Source organism: Trichechus manatus, unplaced genomic scaffold (genome assembly GCF_000243295.1).
Source record: "Trichechus manatus latirostris isolate Lorelei unplaced genomic scaffold, TriManLat1.0 scaffold00015, whole genome shotgun sequence".
NCBI lineage: Eukaryota > Metazoa > Chordata > Mammalia > Sirenia > Trichechidae > Trichechus > Trichechus manatus.
The window spans coordinates 24,159,521-24,171,894 of record NW_004443951.1 but is presented as its reverse complement, the minus strand read 5'-3'; the positions used below and the strand labels follow the sequence as shown (position 1 = coordinate 24,171,894).

The window sequence follows — 12,374 nt, the reverse complement described above, 5'->3', positions numbered from 1 at the left end:
GCAATCTTAACCATCACACCATTCAATAATTTTTGTTTTGAATTCTGCTTTTTTCTTTGATGGTCACTTGTGTTGTTTGTGTTTGCCCAATATATCACTGTTCATCCTTTTATTTTTAAACTGTCATTTTGTCTTAGTTACTTACGCTCCTGGTAAAGAAAATATAGTTAGATTTTATTTAACCTAATCTAAAAGTCTTTTTTTTTAATAGAGAATTGCACTTCAATAAATTTGCATTTGTCATAATTAAATGATTGTATTTTACAGCTTTATCTTATTTTGTGCTTTCTGTATCTTTGTTCCTTAGTTTCTTTTGTTTTCTACCACATATATATATGAATTATATTTTGCTTGCTTTTTTCTTCTAGTTATTTGGAAGTATTGCACCCTATTTTTAAATTATTAGTGGCTAAAATATGTACTTGGAACTCTTATTTCTCCAATTATCAAGGTCAAAAATTGAATAATATCAATTGATTCCATCTCCATGAAACAGAAGAACATTCCCTTTTTCCTATCCCTCTTCCATCTACTTGGGTATTTTTAAATATAAAACTATCATTTAAATATTTTCAATATTAGTGCTGTATTCTACTTTGAATCTATATTTTCAATTATTATTTAGACAAATCTGTGCTTAGTATCAATGCTTCTCATTTTTATCTTCTCATTTACACAACTTCTCTATTTTGACTTATTGGTTTATCCCCCATTGGGTGGAATACATCCTTGAGTAATGATTCAAATTGAGACTGTGGACGTCAGCTGGTGTCAGAAATGGTGACAAAGTGGGAGAGTGAAGCTATGTCTGACCTCCACTTCACAGAAATCAGTTTTGTGCTGATCTTGATTCTCCTTCTCCCTGGTGAATTTAGACGAGGTCCAATGCTACTAGATCACAATGTCCTTTGATTTAGGTTTATCTGATGTTTCCTCATGTTTGAATTCAGGTTGTCCACCTTTGAGTGATCACAGAAGTGATGCTGAGTACTTCTCATCATGCCTTCTGTCATGGATTGAATTATGTCCCCCCCGAAATGTGTGTATCAATTTGGCTGGGCTATGATTTCCAGTATTGTGTGATTTTCCTATATGCTTCAAATCCCACTTCTATGATGTTAATGAGGGAGGATGGGTGGCAGTTGTGTTAGTGAGGCAAGACTCAATCTGCAAGATTGGATTGTGTCCTGAGGCAATCTCTTGAGATATAAAAGAGAGAAGTGAGCAGAGAGACAGGGGGACCCCATACCACCAAGAAAGCAGTGCCAGGAGCAGAGCGTGTCCTCTGGACCTGGGGTCCCTTTGCAGAGAAGTTCCTAGTCTGGGGGAAGATTGATGAGAAGGCCAACAGAGAGAGAAAGCCTTTCCCTGGAGCTGATGCCCTGAATTTGGACTTTTATCCTACTTTACTGTGAAGAAATAAATTCCTCTTTGTTAAAGCCATCCACTTGTATTTCTGTTACAGCAGCACTAGATGACTAAGACAACTTCTCAGGTGGACCATGGTTTCGATTTGTCCCATCATTGATCATGCTCACTTGGATCACTTTATTAAGGTGGTGTCTGCCAGGCTTCTCCACTGTACAATTATTCTTTTCCCTTTTGTGATTATTGCATTAGGTAGTAGTTTGAATCTATGTAAATATCCTGTTCCTCCATAAACTTGTAATTAAAATATTCATTTATTATATCTGTATGGACTCATGGTTTTCTATTTTATTCAACAGGTTACCATTTGTTACTATCATTAAAGATTTTGATGCTCAAATTGCCTCCAACTTGGTCAGTGGGAGCCTTTTCAGGCTAGCTTCTATGTCCTTTTGACATGTCTTCACCATTCCTTGAGTACTTCCTTGCTTTGTGCCACAAGATGTTCCAGGCTTATCTTGTACTTTCCCTGACTCGTCTTGGAATCAGTCATTTCTCCAAGAAGCCCTGCTGGTCCATTTGAGTGAAAAACAGTACTTAGAAACCAAGATATGGTGCTAGTTGTGCTGATTGTTGTTGAAGGGTCATTGCTCCAAAACCCTCACATTTGAAAGCGCTAAACAGTATAGGTATGTTCACACACCCATAATACAGACACACATTTACATCCATATTTCCTTTTTATCTGTCTCTATATATTGAAAACCATAAGCTCACTCTGATACTTCCAATTCAAATCTATCACCACTGGGTGTATTCTAATTTTCTTTATTTCCGTATTTCTAATTTTCTTCTCTGACAGTGAGAAATCTGCCTTCTGTAGTCCTTAATGTATTAACTTATTTGATCAATCACCCGTATGTAACCAATTTCCTGTCTCTACTGCCCTGAGTGCTGTCCTCTGACGTGGGCTCTGACTACCCTCTCTCTGGCTTCCCTTGCAGACCTGTCGCCCTAGGTGGATGCCCTTCACCACCCTGTACAAATGCACCTTCATTTGCTCAGAACTCTGACATCCTTCTTACCTCTGCAGGATCCAACTCCTGGGCCAAGTCGTCCCTCAGTGTGAACGCCATCCTACCCTCTGACAGCCTGGCCTGGGTCATCGTGGTTCCCCTCCCTCCCTGACCATGTGAACACCTGCCTTGCTCTGCGCTATCTAATAATGGCTTTAGGTCCGAATTGTTCAGGAAAAGAAAGGAAGGGAAGAGATTCAGGTCCCCTTTTATTTATCTTTCAATCAGGTCCCTTTTCATTTCTGCCTGTTGTCTTAACATCCCACCTTGTATTTGGAGTTCATGTTATCTAGGCTTATATGCCAGGTGGAGATTCTTCCCAAGATTCACTCCTATTTCTTAAACTCTATTGTTTTTTTCATGAGCATCTTCTCTGCAATTCAAATCCTATTTTCTCATTCTTTAAAGTGCCTTGGAATCTCTTCACAGGTCTCCTTAAGATATTTTTCTGTTCCGCTTATTTATCCTTGTACGAAGAGAAATTTACTTAGGTTTGATTTTTGTCTATAGAAAGGATACTTTCTCTCCCCTGCCCCACACCCGTTCTCCACTCTTTGCAAGTCTAGCTCCTTCTCTTTCTTTAGTTCTTATTTCAAATAGTACCTCTTAGAGAGGCCTCCATATTTATTCTACCTAAAGGGGGATTCTCTACCCTTTTGTTCTCTGTCTTAACCTCTTCTTTCATAGCACTTAGTATAAGTTGCAAAGATTTTAGGTCTCTACTTACTTGTTCATTATCTTTCTCTCATTGGAAGAGGAAAGCTATATGGGGAGCAGGCATTTCACAGAGCAGGAAGCGTACAGTCAATAAAGATATAAAATGATGTTCAACCTCATCATTAACAGAAAAGTGAAATGCCATTCCATGAATCCACCAGATTGGCAAAATTTAAAAAGCCCAATAAAACTGAGAGTTCGCAAGGGTGTAGAGCAATGGGAGCTCCACCTCAGTTGCTGGGAAGAGTGTTGCTGCGGGTTGATTTGTGTTCCCAAAACAGGTATGTCAAGTCTTTACCCTTGGTACCTGTGAATGTGACCTTATTTGGAAATAGCATCTTTGCAGTTACCTTATTTTTATGCAAATAATGTGAACCTTCTCCGTTTGTTTGCCAACTGCTCCCTCCCCCACCACAAGGTATTTTCTTAAGGGCTCTATGATAATTTTTTTACAGCAACATGTCAAAAAAAAAAAATAGCATAGCAGTGCTTACGAAAATATCTCGCAGGAGGAGGGAGGGGTTGGCAAAGAAACAAAGCACACGTTATTTTCGTAAAAACATGGTAGTTCAGTGAACATGAGGCCATATTGGAGTAGGGTAGGCCCTAACCCAATCCTACTGGTATACTTATAAGAAGAGGAGAAAAGACGCTTATAGAGAGATATGGACAGGGAGAGTGCCATGTGAAGACACAGAGACACAGAGAAAAGATGGCCACGTGAAGATGGAGGCCCAGACTGGAGTGATGCTGTCCCAAGCCAAGGAATGCCTGAAGTTACTAGAAAGTGGAAAAGACAAGGAAGGATCTTCCCCAGAGCCTTCAGAGAAGAGCGTGGCCCTGCTGATAGTCTGAATTTGGACTTCTAGCTTCCAGAACTATGAAAGAATAAATTTCTGTTGTTTTAAGTCACCCAGTTTGTGGTAATTTGTTACGGCATCCTTAGAAAATAATACGAGTGTAAACTGTTATAATCATTTCATAAGATAAATTTGGCATTACTTAGTGAATCTAAATATGTGAGCACTTTCAACCTTGCAATTCCACCTGTACTCCAGAGAAACTCTGGTACATGTTCACAGAAAGGAATATACAGAATGTTCATATTGTTTAAAATAAAATAAAATGTCCATTAGCAGATTAGATAAATTGCTGTTTTTTTATGCAACTGGAATACTATACAGCATTGAAAAATGAACTAAGCGCAGTCACACGCATCAGCATGAATATCAAAAACTTAATGCTGAGTCAAAAAAGCAGGTCACAGAAGAGTAATTATAGAATAATTCTATTTACATAGAAGATACAAAGGCACAATTAAGTAACATATATTTTTGGGAGGCACATATGGAGTAAAATTAGAAAGAAAAGCAAGGGAATGATTAACAAAAAAATTCTTCAGGATCATGGTAAACTCTGGGGGTTGTGGAAGAGAATGTGTTGGGGAGGCACCCAGGGACCTCAAAGGCAGTGGCATTCTTTTTCTTAGGCTCAGTGACGGATGTTCATTTTATTATTATTCTCTAAACTGAGAGGATTTAGTTCTATTCCCATTTCTATCCACGTGGTTTGGGGCAAGTCCTCAAGCCTTTCTTGGGCCTCATTTCCTCATTTGTGAAATGGAGGTAATAATTTCTGCCTCATAACCTCATAGAATTCTTAACTAGTTGCTGTTAATTCCAACTCATGGCAACCCCATGTGTGTCAGAGTAGAACTGCCCTCCATAGGGTTTTCAATGGCTTATTTTTTCAGAAGTAGATCACCAGGCCTTTCTTCTGAGGTACCTCTGGGTGGAATTGAACCTCCAATATTTTAGTTAGCAGCCAAGCATGTTATTTGTTTGCACCACTCAAGGACTCCCACAGAATTCTTAAAGGTCACAAACTCCAAGCCCCTCACTCAACAGATGAAGAAACTGAGGTATCAGGTGGGGAAGGAAACTGCGCAAGGTCACGTACCCAGCCCGAGGTAAAACCAGACATAAAATCCAGCTTTCTTTATTTCTAGTTCAAATATGTGTAATACTCTGTAAATTGTAAACATGTAGGATTATTCTACAGGGGGACAAGCCCACAGAGAAATTTCTACAAATTTTTTATGTAGTGTCCACCATAACAACCATGAGGAAATTATATCCAGGCCCGTAACCTTGGACTCTTAGAAAACAGACTATTGATACTGACAAACCCAACTTGGATCGTTCTGTTCCTCCGTCTACTTGAAATCTCCAAGCCTTCGTTGGTGCACAAAAACCCAGTGCTCCTTGTGAGGTCAGCAGAAGCACTGGGAGTCCTTTGGAGTGGGGGAACCCTAGAAGGTGCTAAGGGACAAGTTGGGCAAAGGTAACTGACAACTCAGCCAGTGATCTGATGGGAACAAGCAGGATGGGCATCCTCACCCTGTTGCCTCTGAGCTTGGACTTGGCATGGAGGATCAGCCTTGTGTGCCTCTCTTCCTTGGTCATGTAGAAGAGTAAGAAAACTTGCACTTGGGGAACCCTGTGCTGGAAGCTTTCATGTATGCTAATACATTTAATTATCATAAATCTGAGGAAATGGAGGCCCAGAGAGGTTTTATAGCTCATTCAAAGTCACATCCTAGTGAACGGAAGGGCCAGGAGTCTAGCCCAGCCTTGACTTGAGAGCCTGGGCCTGCCCACCAGGCCAGACTTCCATACTGACCGGAGAAGGCTATGGCGAAGATCCCACCTGTGGCCGCATCACGGTGGAACTTGAGCAGAACCTGGTTGGATGAGCTGTGCACTGTTTTCTTGGCCAAGCTCCGGGTGAAGACTCCGAGCTGTGGAGCTGTCTGTTGTGGTCCATCCCTGCATGTAGGAAAGAAGGTCCTGGTATGTCACAAGTCACCATGGCTGTCTACTCCACCCAGTGCTGTTGTCCACCTGGTGTAAGTGGCTGTGACTCTTCCTGCACCCAACAGTCTTTCCCCAGTGCCCTAGACGCTTCTCTCTAATATCTCCCAATGGTCTCTAACAGAGTTGATAGAGTAGGAGAGACTCACACGGATTCCTCATTCACCTGATTCTTCGCCTACCTAGCCTTCCCAAATAGGTTCCTGGTGCAAAGCTCTCACCATGGAACAGGGCTAGGACAGGGCTGGAGAAGAGCTGTAGGAAGCTCATGCGGATATCCATGCCAGCCCCATTTCCTTGTCCCCCAAGCAAACAGATATGTCTATGTTGCCTTTCTGGGCGAAGGATTTCCTACCCGGGGCCATATCTAGTCCTTCCTATCTGTTCCTAGCTACTATCTGGAGGTTAAGCTGGAAATTAACCCGGGACAGTTGGGTTAACGTTATTCAGTCCTGGGAATTTTGGGATGAAAATTCCACTATCCTCTGCTCATTCCCAAAATAGTAGCAACCTCCAGCCAAAGGAATTTTAAAATTATATTTTTGTCCAAAGATGTGGTAGTTTGGGAAAAACTGTCTAGGAAAATGCATTTATCAACTAATAATTTATATTCTCATTTTAAAATTAACTCAAGATATTCTAACTATATAACTCTGAACTGAGCTGTCCAGTTTGGTAACCACTAGCCACTGGGGGCTATTTACATTTAAATTAATTAAAATTAAATAAAATTTAAAATAAGCTCCTCAGTCACTCTAGTCACATTCAAGTGCTTGACAGGGACATGTAGCTAGTGGCTATTGTATTGGACAGCACAGACATAAACATTTCCATCACTGCAGAAAGTTCTGTTGGGCAGCACTGATGCAGAGCTTCTCATCAGCATGAGATGACCAGTTGGACTTCACAAAATTCTACCCTATATGGGTAGCTTATCCAGAGTAAATGTAGAATTTTGGTTTGGACTCGGGAAACACTGAGAATAATCTTCATAGCCGCCCCACCCTCCTTCATGTACCCGGTGGTACTTTCACTGACCCCATAGCACGATTTAGACCCCAGGTTGGGAGCCACTACCCTCCCATCCCTCTCCCTCCACGGAGTCATAAGGGCTCATCAACGATGTCTCTTTGAAATCCAGGAGGCTGACAGCCATTTTAGAACCATTCAGCTCTTGGTTTTCTGATCAAATAGATGGATAACCCAGTTTAGAGCCCAACTAATGCTCCGTTCTAACTGGCTGTTGACCTGGCACCTGGCCCTACCAGATGGTGATGAAGTCTCTGGAGGGCTCTGTCTGCAGCAGGCTGAGGTTGAGGCGGATGCCATGACCAATGGACACGGTGATCAGCCAGACACAGTCCTGGGAGCTGGAGTATGGACTGGGGAACCCCGGTGAGTACACAGTACCATTGGAAGAGGTGATGTTCCCACCACAGGGGACTGCCAGAGAGGGAACACAAACACACAGATGAGTGCTGGAGATCACCTGAGAATTCTGATGATTTCCCAGTGAAGTCCCAGTTCCCAGCACAAATCATCCAGCTCAAGGAGGTTGGGTGGGATGGGGGAGAGGAGACAGGGTTGAGGATGGCTGTGCCTGGCTCTGTTCATCAGTCCCAACACACCACACCCTGTCTGGCTCTCTGGTCTTCACTGCAGGTGCCTCTGTGGGCCTGTGTCAACCCCCAACCTCCCTCTTTCTCTTTCTAATGGAAGAGACTTGCTAGAAGGAAGACACACTGAAGCTATCCCTGCCTTTCCTAGGAATGGAGTGGCTGTTAGGGTTACAGCTGCAGTACTTTGGCTGAGAAGAGCTAAGCAATTATGAAAGTATCTCTTTCATTCTTTTTTCTTTAATTTGCTTTTCTTAGAGTGTTACTTTTGGTCTTGACTTAGAGTTGGGGATTCTTGAGGTGAGGCTCCTGTTGGGTTCAAACTATGGTTATGCCATTTATTGATCAGATGACCTTAAACACATAGTCTAGTTTCTCTGTGTCTGTTTCCTCACCTGTAAAATGGGACTAAGACTCATAAGGATTGTGGTGATGATAGATAAAAGTAAAATGTATGTAAAATGTTTAGCCCAGTACCTTGCTTGCAGAGGAGGCATTTGCTACACAGAATTAATCCTCTCTCCCTATCTTTCTGATCCCAAAAGCAACACCCAATTTTAAGCTCATTCTGATCTAGGCTTTAGGTGGGAGAGTAAAGAGGTCTTGAAGTATCCATGGACTCAGTCATTGGGGAGCAAAATAAATAGGGATTCTGGGCAAACAAATCCTGGACTAGAAGAATGAGTGTATTTGGCTGGTGTGGGCATCAAGCAGACATCTGGATGGGGGCTGATCTAACCGAGACAAAAGAATTCCAGCTGCCTCCAGAGGACAGGGTTCCTGTAAAAGCAAATGTACCCTGGAAGTAGTAGGCATGGACACGCCATCCCTTCTACAAATACTGAATATCCACTCAGTGCTGAGCATGGCCTGGGCACTGGGGAGACTGGAGGGAGCAAGGATACTCCTGTTCTGTCCCATGGCACTTTAGTCCACTGGGGATATAGCCAAGTATATGGCATCTACAATGCATGGTGGAGCTTGCATCCTAGTTGAATGCCAAAGGAACATCTGGGGAGCCCCTCATCCGGTCTTGTGAGGGAGGGAATGATTCCTGGTAGAATTCATATTTAGAACCAAACAGTGATGAAGTCTGAGGGATGACTAGGGCTAAGTAGGCAAGGTAGGAGAGAGAGAAATGTTATATGTATACGGAACAGCATGCGCTAAGAATCAGAGGCAAGAGAACATAGTACATCTAGAAAACCAAAAGTATCTCAGCTTAACTGGAGCATAAAGTCTGTGGGAGTGAAGAATATTGGAAGGTAATTAGGGGCCAGGTCCTGAGGGACATGGTGAGCTATGATAAGGGGTTGGGGATTTACTCCAGGGGAGACAGGGATGCCTTGATGGCTTATGAGCAGAGGAGTTTCAAGAGTATATTAATGGTTTTGAAGGATCACTCCCCCTACATTGTGGAGAATGGATGAGGAGTGTAAGGCTGAAGGCTGGGAGACCAGTGAGGGGGATCGTCTAAGTAGTGGCCTAGATTGAGGCAGAGGCTATGGACAGAGAGAAGTGGATGCATTTGAAAGATATTTAGGATATAGAATTAACAGGACTTGGTGTATATGGGAGGGGTCCCTGGGTGGTGCAAACAATTAACACACTCGACTGCTAACCAAAAGGTGGTAGGTTTGAGTCTACCCAGAGGCACCTGGGAAGAAAGACCTGGAGATCGACTTCTGAAAAATCAGCCATTAAAAACCTTATGGAGCACAGGTCTACTCTGACATACACAGGGTTGCCATGAGTTGGAAGAGACTGAACACAACTGTTTTTTTCCCCCCTGCTGTATACAGGAGACAAGCGAGAGGGAGGCACTGAAGATGATGTCCAAATTAAGGGCTGAGTAACCAGGTGACTGGTGGTGCCTTTCATCGAGATAGGGATTTCAGGTGTAATGGTAAAAAGATGATGAGTTCAATACTGAATATGTTGAGATTTAGATGCTTCTGGGATAAGTAATGATATTTAGCAAGAAATTGGATATACAGATGTGGAACTCAGGAAAGAGAAAGGTTGCAGATAAAGATGGCATTTGGAGACATAGAAGTAGATGTGGGAAAGAAGAGAAGCAGGTCTAGGGTCTAGGAAAAGAACTGCAGAGAACAACAACTCTTATAGGCAAAGGAAGAGATAACTGAAAACAGAGGCACAGCCAGAAAGGTGATAGGAAAAGCAAGAGAAGGTGGGGTCAAAGGAGCCAAGGAAAAGAGGGTTTCTCAAAGAAGGAGGGAGAGGGGCTTCTGGTTCAAGGTGGCATGCAGAGAAAAGGAATTCTTTTCTCTCCTGTGATGCCATAAAAGATAAACTAGGAATAGAAAGGGAATAAAGTCCACAGTGAAGATAATGAGAAGACTCCATCAACAGTTACGAGATCCTAACAAATTTCTAAAAGATGCAGCTTTCAGTCCAGTGCACATGAGGAGGGAGCTGAATCTGTTCTAAGAAATCCCAGAGAGGCCTGGGGCTCAGAAGTAAGAGTTGCAGCAAGGGTAGGAGTGAGTCATGGGAAGGAAAACAGGGATTCACTGTAAGTGTGTAGACAGAATAACTGACATCGCCGCACCCTTCCATCAGCACCCTCAGAACACAAGCAGGCAGGCACTTATCTCCTCTCTCAAGCAACAAACTGGAACAAACAAAAACAGAGTTCACCTTCAGAAGAACTGAATGTTCCGGCCCTGGCAGGATTAGAACAAAGACCCTCCATGTGCTCCTTCATACCCCAGTCTCCCTTACTGTTAGGTTATCGTTGTCATTAGTTGAGTTGGCTCTGACTCAGGGAGACCTTATGTAGAACAGAATGAAACGCTGCCTGATCCTGTGCCGTCTTCCAGAACTATATCAGACAATATCCTGTTGTGATCTGTAAAGTTTTCATTGACTAGTATTCGGAAGTAGAGCTCCAGGCCTTTCTTCCTAGTCTGACTTAGTCTGGAAGCTCCACTGAAACCTGTCCACGTTGGGTGACCCTGCTGGAATTTGAAATACCAGTGGCAGCTTCCAGCATCACAGCAACATGCAAGCCACCACAGTATGACAAACTGACAGACGGGTGGTGGTACTGTTAGGATAGAGTCATATAAATGACTCTGGTCAAAGAACTGTGAGTAAAAGTGACATGTGTCACTTCTGGTTGAGACAGAACTGCTGTGTCTCCTCTCTTCTGCAAGAGAGAGTTTGAGGGCTACAGTTAGAAATAGCTAGAAGATGGAGAAGAGTTGCCAAATTTACCTTGGACTTTATAGGAACAACAGATAAACTTTCATTGTGTTAACCACTGATATTTTGAGGATCATCTCTTGCCAGCAGTTAGCAATAATTACCCCTGGGGTTATCTGGGGTACAAATCCAATGAAGACAAGAAGTCCCCAGTTGTTACAGTATGCTTTCCACTTGCCCAGTTGAAGGCAAAGCTTGCTGGTTGACTAGCCCTGCATACGTACACAGAACTCACAGTCAGGCCTTCTACTGCATCGTTCTCAAATGTGAATGGCATCAGCAGATATTTGAGGAAAATATGCAACATAACATAGACCAAGAAAAACAAACAGAAAAAAAAAAAATGATCACAGAGGGAAAAAATAGAGATAATTTAGAGTACATAAGAGAATATAAATGAATAATCTCTCATTTTTATCCTCAGAGAACTGAGAAAATATTTCATCCATACAACAGAATGCTATGAAATGTGAACAACTAGCGACAAAAAAGAATCACTGGAAATTAAGACTATGATTACCGAAATAAAATATTTAATAAATATTTAATATTTGCAAGGTAAGTTGAGAAAAATCTTCTGGAAAGTACAACAAAAGATAAAAGACTAAAAATATGAGAGAGAAGATAAAAGATACAGTAGATTGATCCAGGAGGTCCAACATTGATTAACAGGAGTTCCAGAGAGAGAGAACAGGGAAAATGGAGAAGTAATGGTTGAATAAATAATTCAAGAAAATATTCCAGAGCTGAAGAGAGAATGCAAACATCGAAATTAAAAGGGTCTACTGGATGCTGAGGCAGACAAAGGAAAAAAATCCCATTGAAATTTCAGAACACCAAGAATATGGAGAAGATTCTAAAAGCCCCCTGAGAGAAAATACAGATCACCTAGAAAGGTACAAGAATTACACTGACATCCAGCTTCTCATTAGCAACACTAGATCCTACAGACAATGGAGCCACATCTTCAAAATTCAAAGGAGAGATGATTTTCAATGTAGAATTCAATGCCCACTGAAGCTATCGATTAAATTTGAGGGACATTAAAGACATTTTCAGACATTTAGGGACCTAACACACCTTTGTTAGGAAGGTGTTTTGAGGATGTCCTCCAGAAAACAAGAAAGCAAACCAACAAAGAGGAAGGCATAGGATCTAGGAAATAGTGGATCCAATTCAGAGCAATGGAGGAAAATCCTAGCAGAACTCATGTAGCAGGTTGAGGGTGCAATCAGTTCAGATTGGAGTAGGAGAATGGAAGAGTGCTGGAGGGAAGTCTCCTGGGAAAAAGGAGGGGTGAATTCCATACGATAAGAAATACGATTGAGATTTTTGGGAAAAGTAGAGGACATAAGAAAAACAAATTATACAAGAAAAAATTAAAAGCATTTAGATGCTTTAGGAAAAACAGAAAATATATGAAAAAGTCATGGTTCAAATATGAAGCAATTTACAATGTATGATTTCAAGCAACTGATGAAATGTAAGAAAAGTGA

At 41.9% G+C, this 12,374-nt stretch overlaps 1 protein-coding gene across 1 annotated transcript in view; it reads right to left on the bottom strand.

The window, feature by feature from the left end:
* CSMD2 (CUB and Sushi multiple domains 2) overlaps positions 1-12,374 on the bottom strand; it is a 752,464-nt gene that overhangs the window by 85,686 nt on the left and 654,404 nt on the right. The window contains exons 47-48 of the mRNA XM_012554226.1: positions 7,300-7,477; positions 5,844-5,989 (exon numbers count right to left, since the gene is read on the bottom strand). Of these exons, the coding sequence (XP_012409680.1) occupies positions 5,844-5,989; positions 7,300-7,477 (324 nt within the window). The remainder of the gene's footprint in view (positions 1-5,843; positions 5,990-7,299; positions 7,478-12,374) is intronic.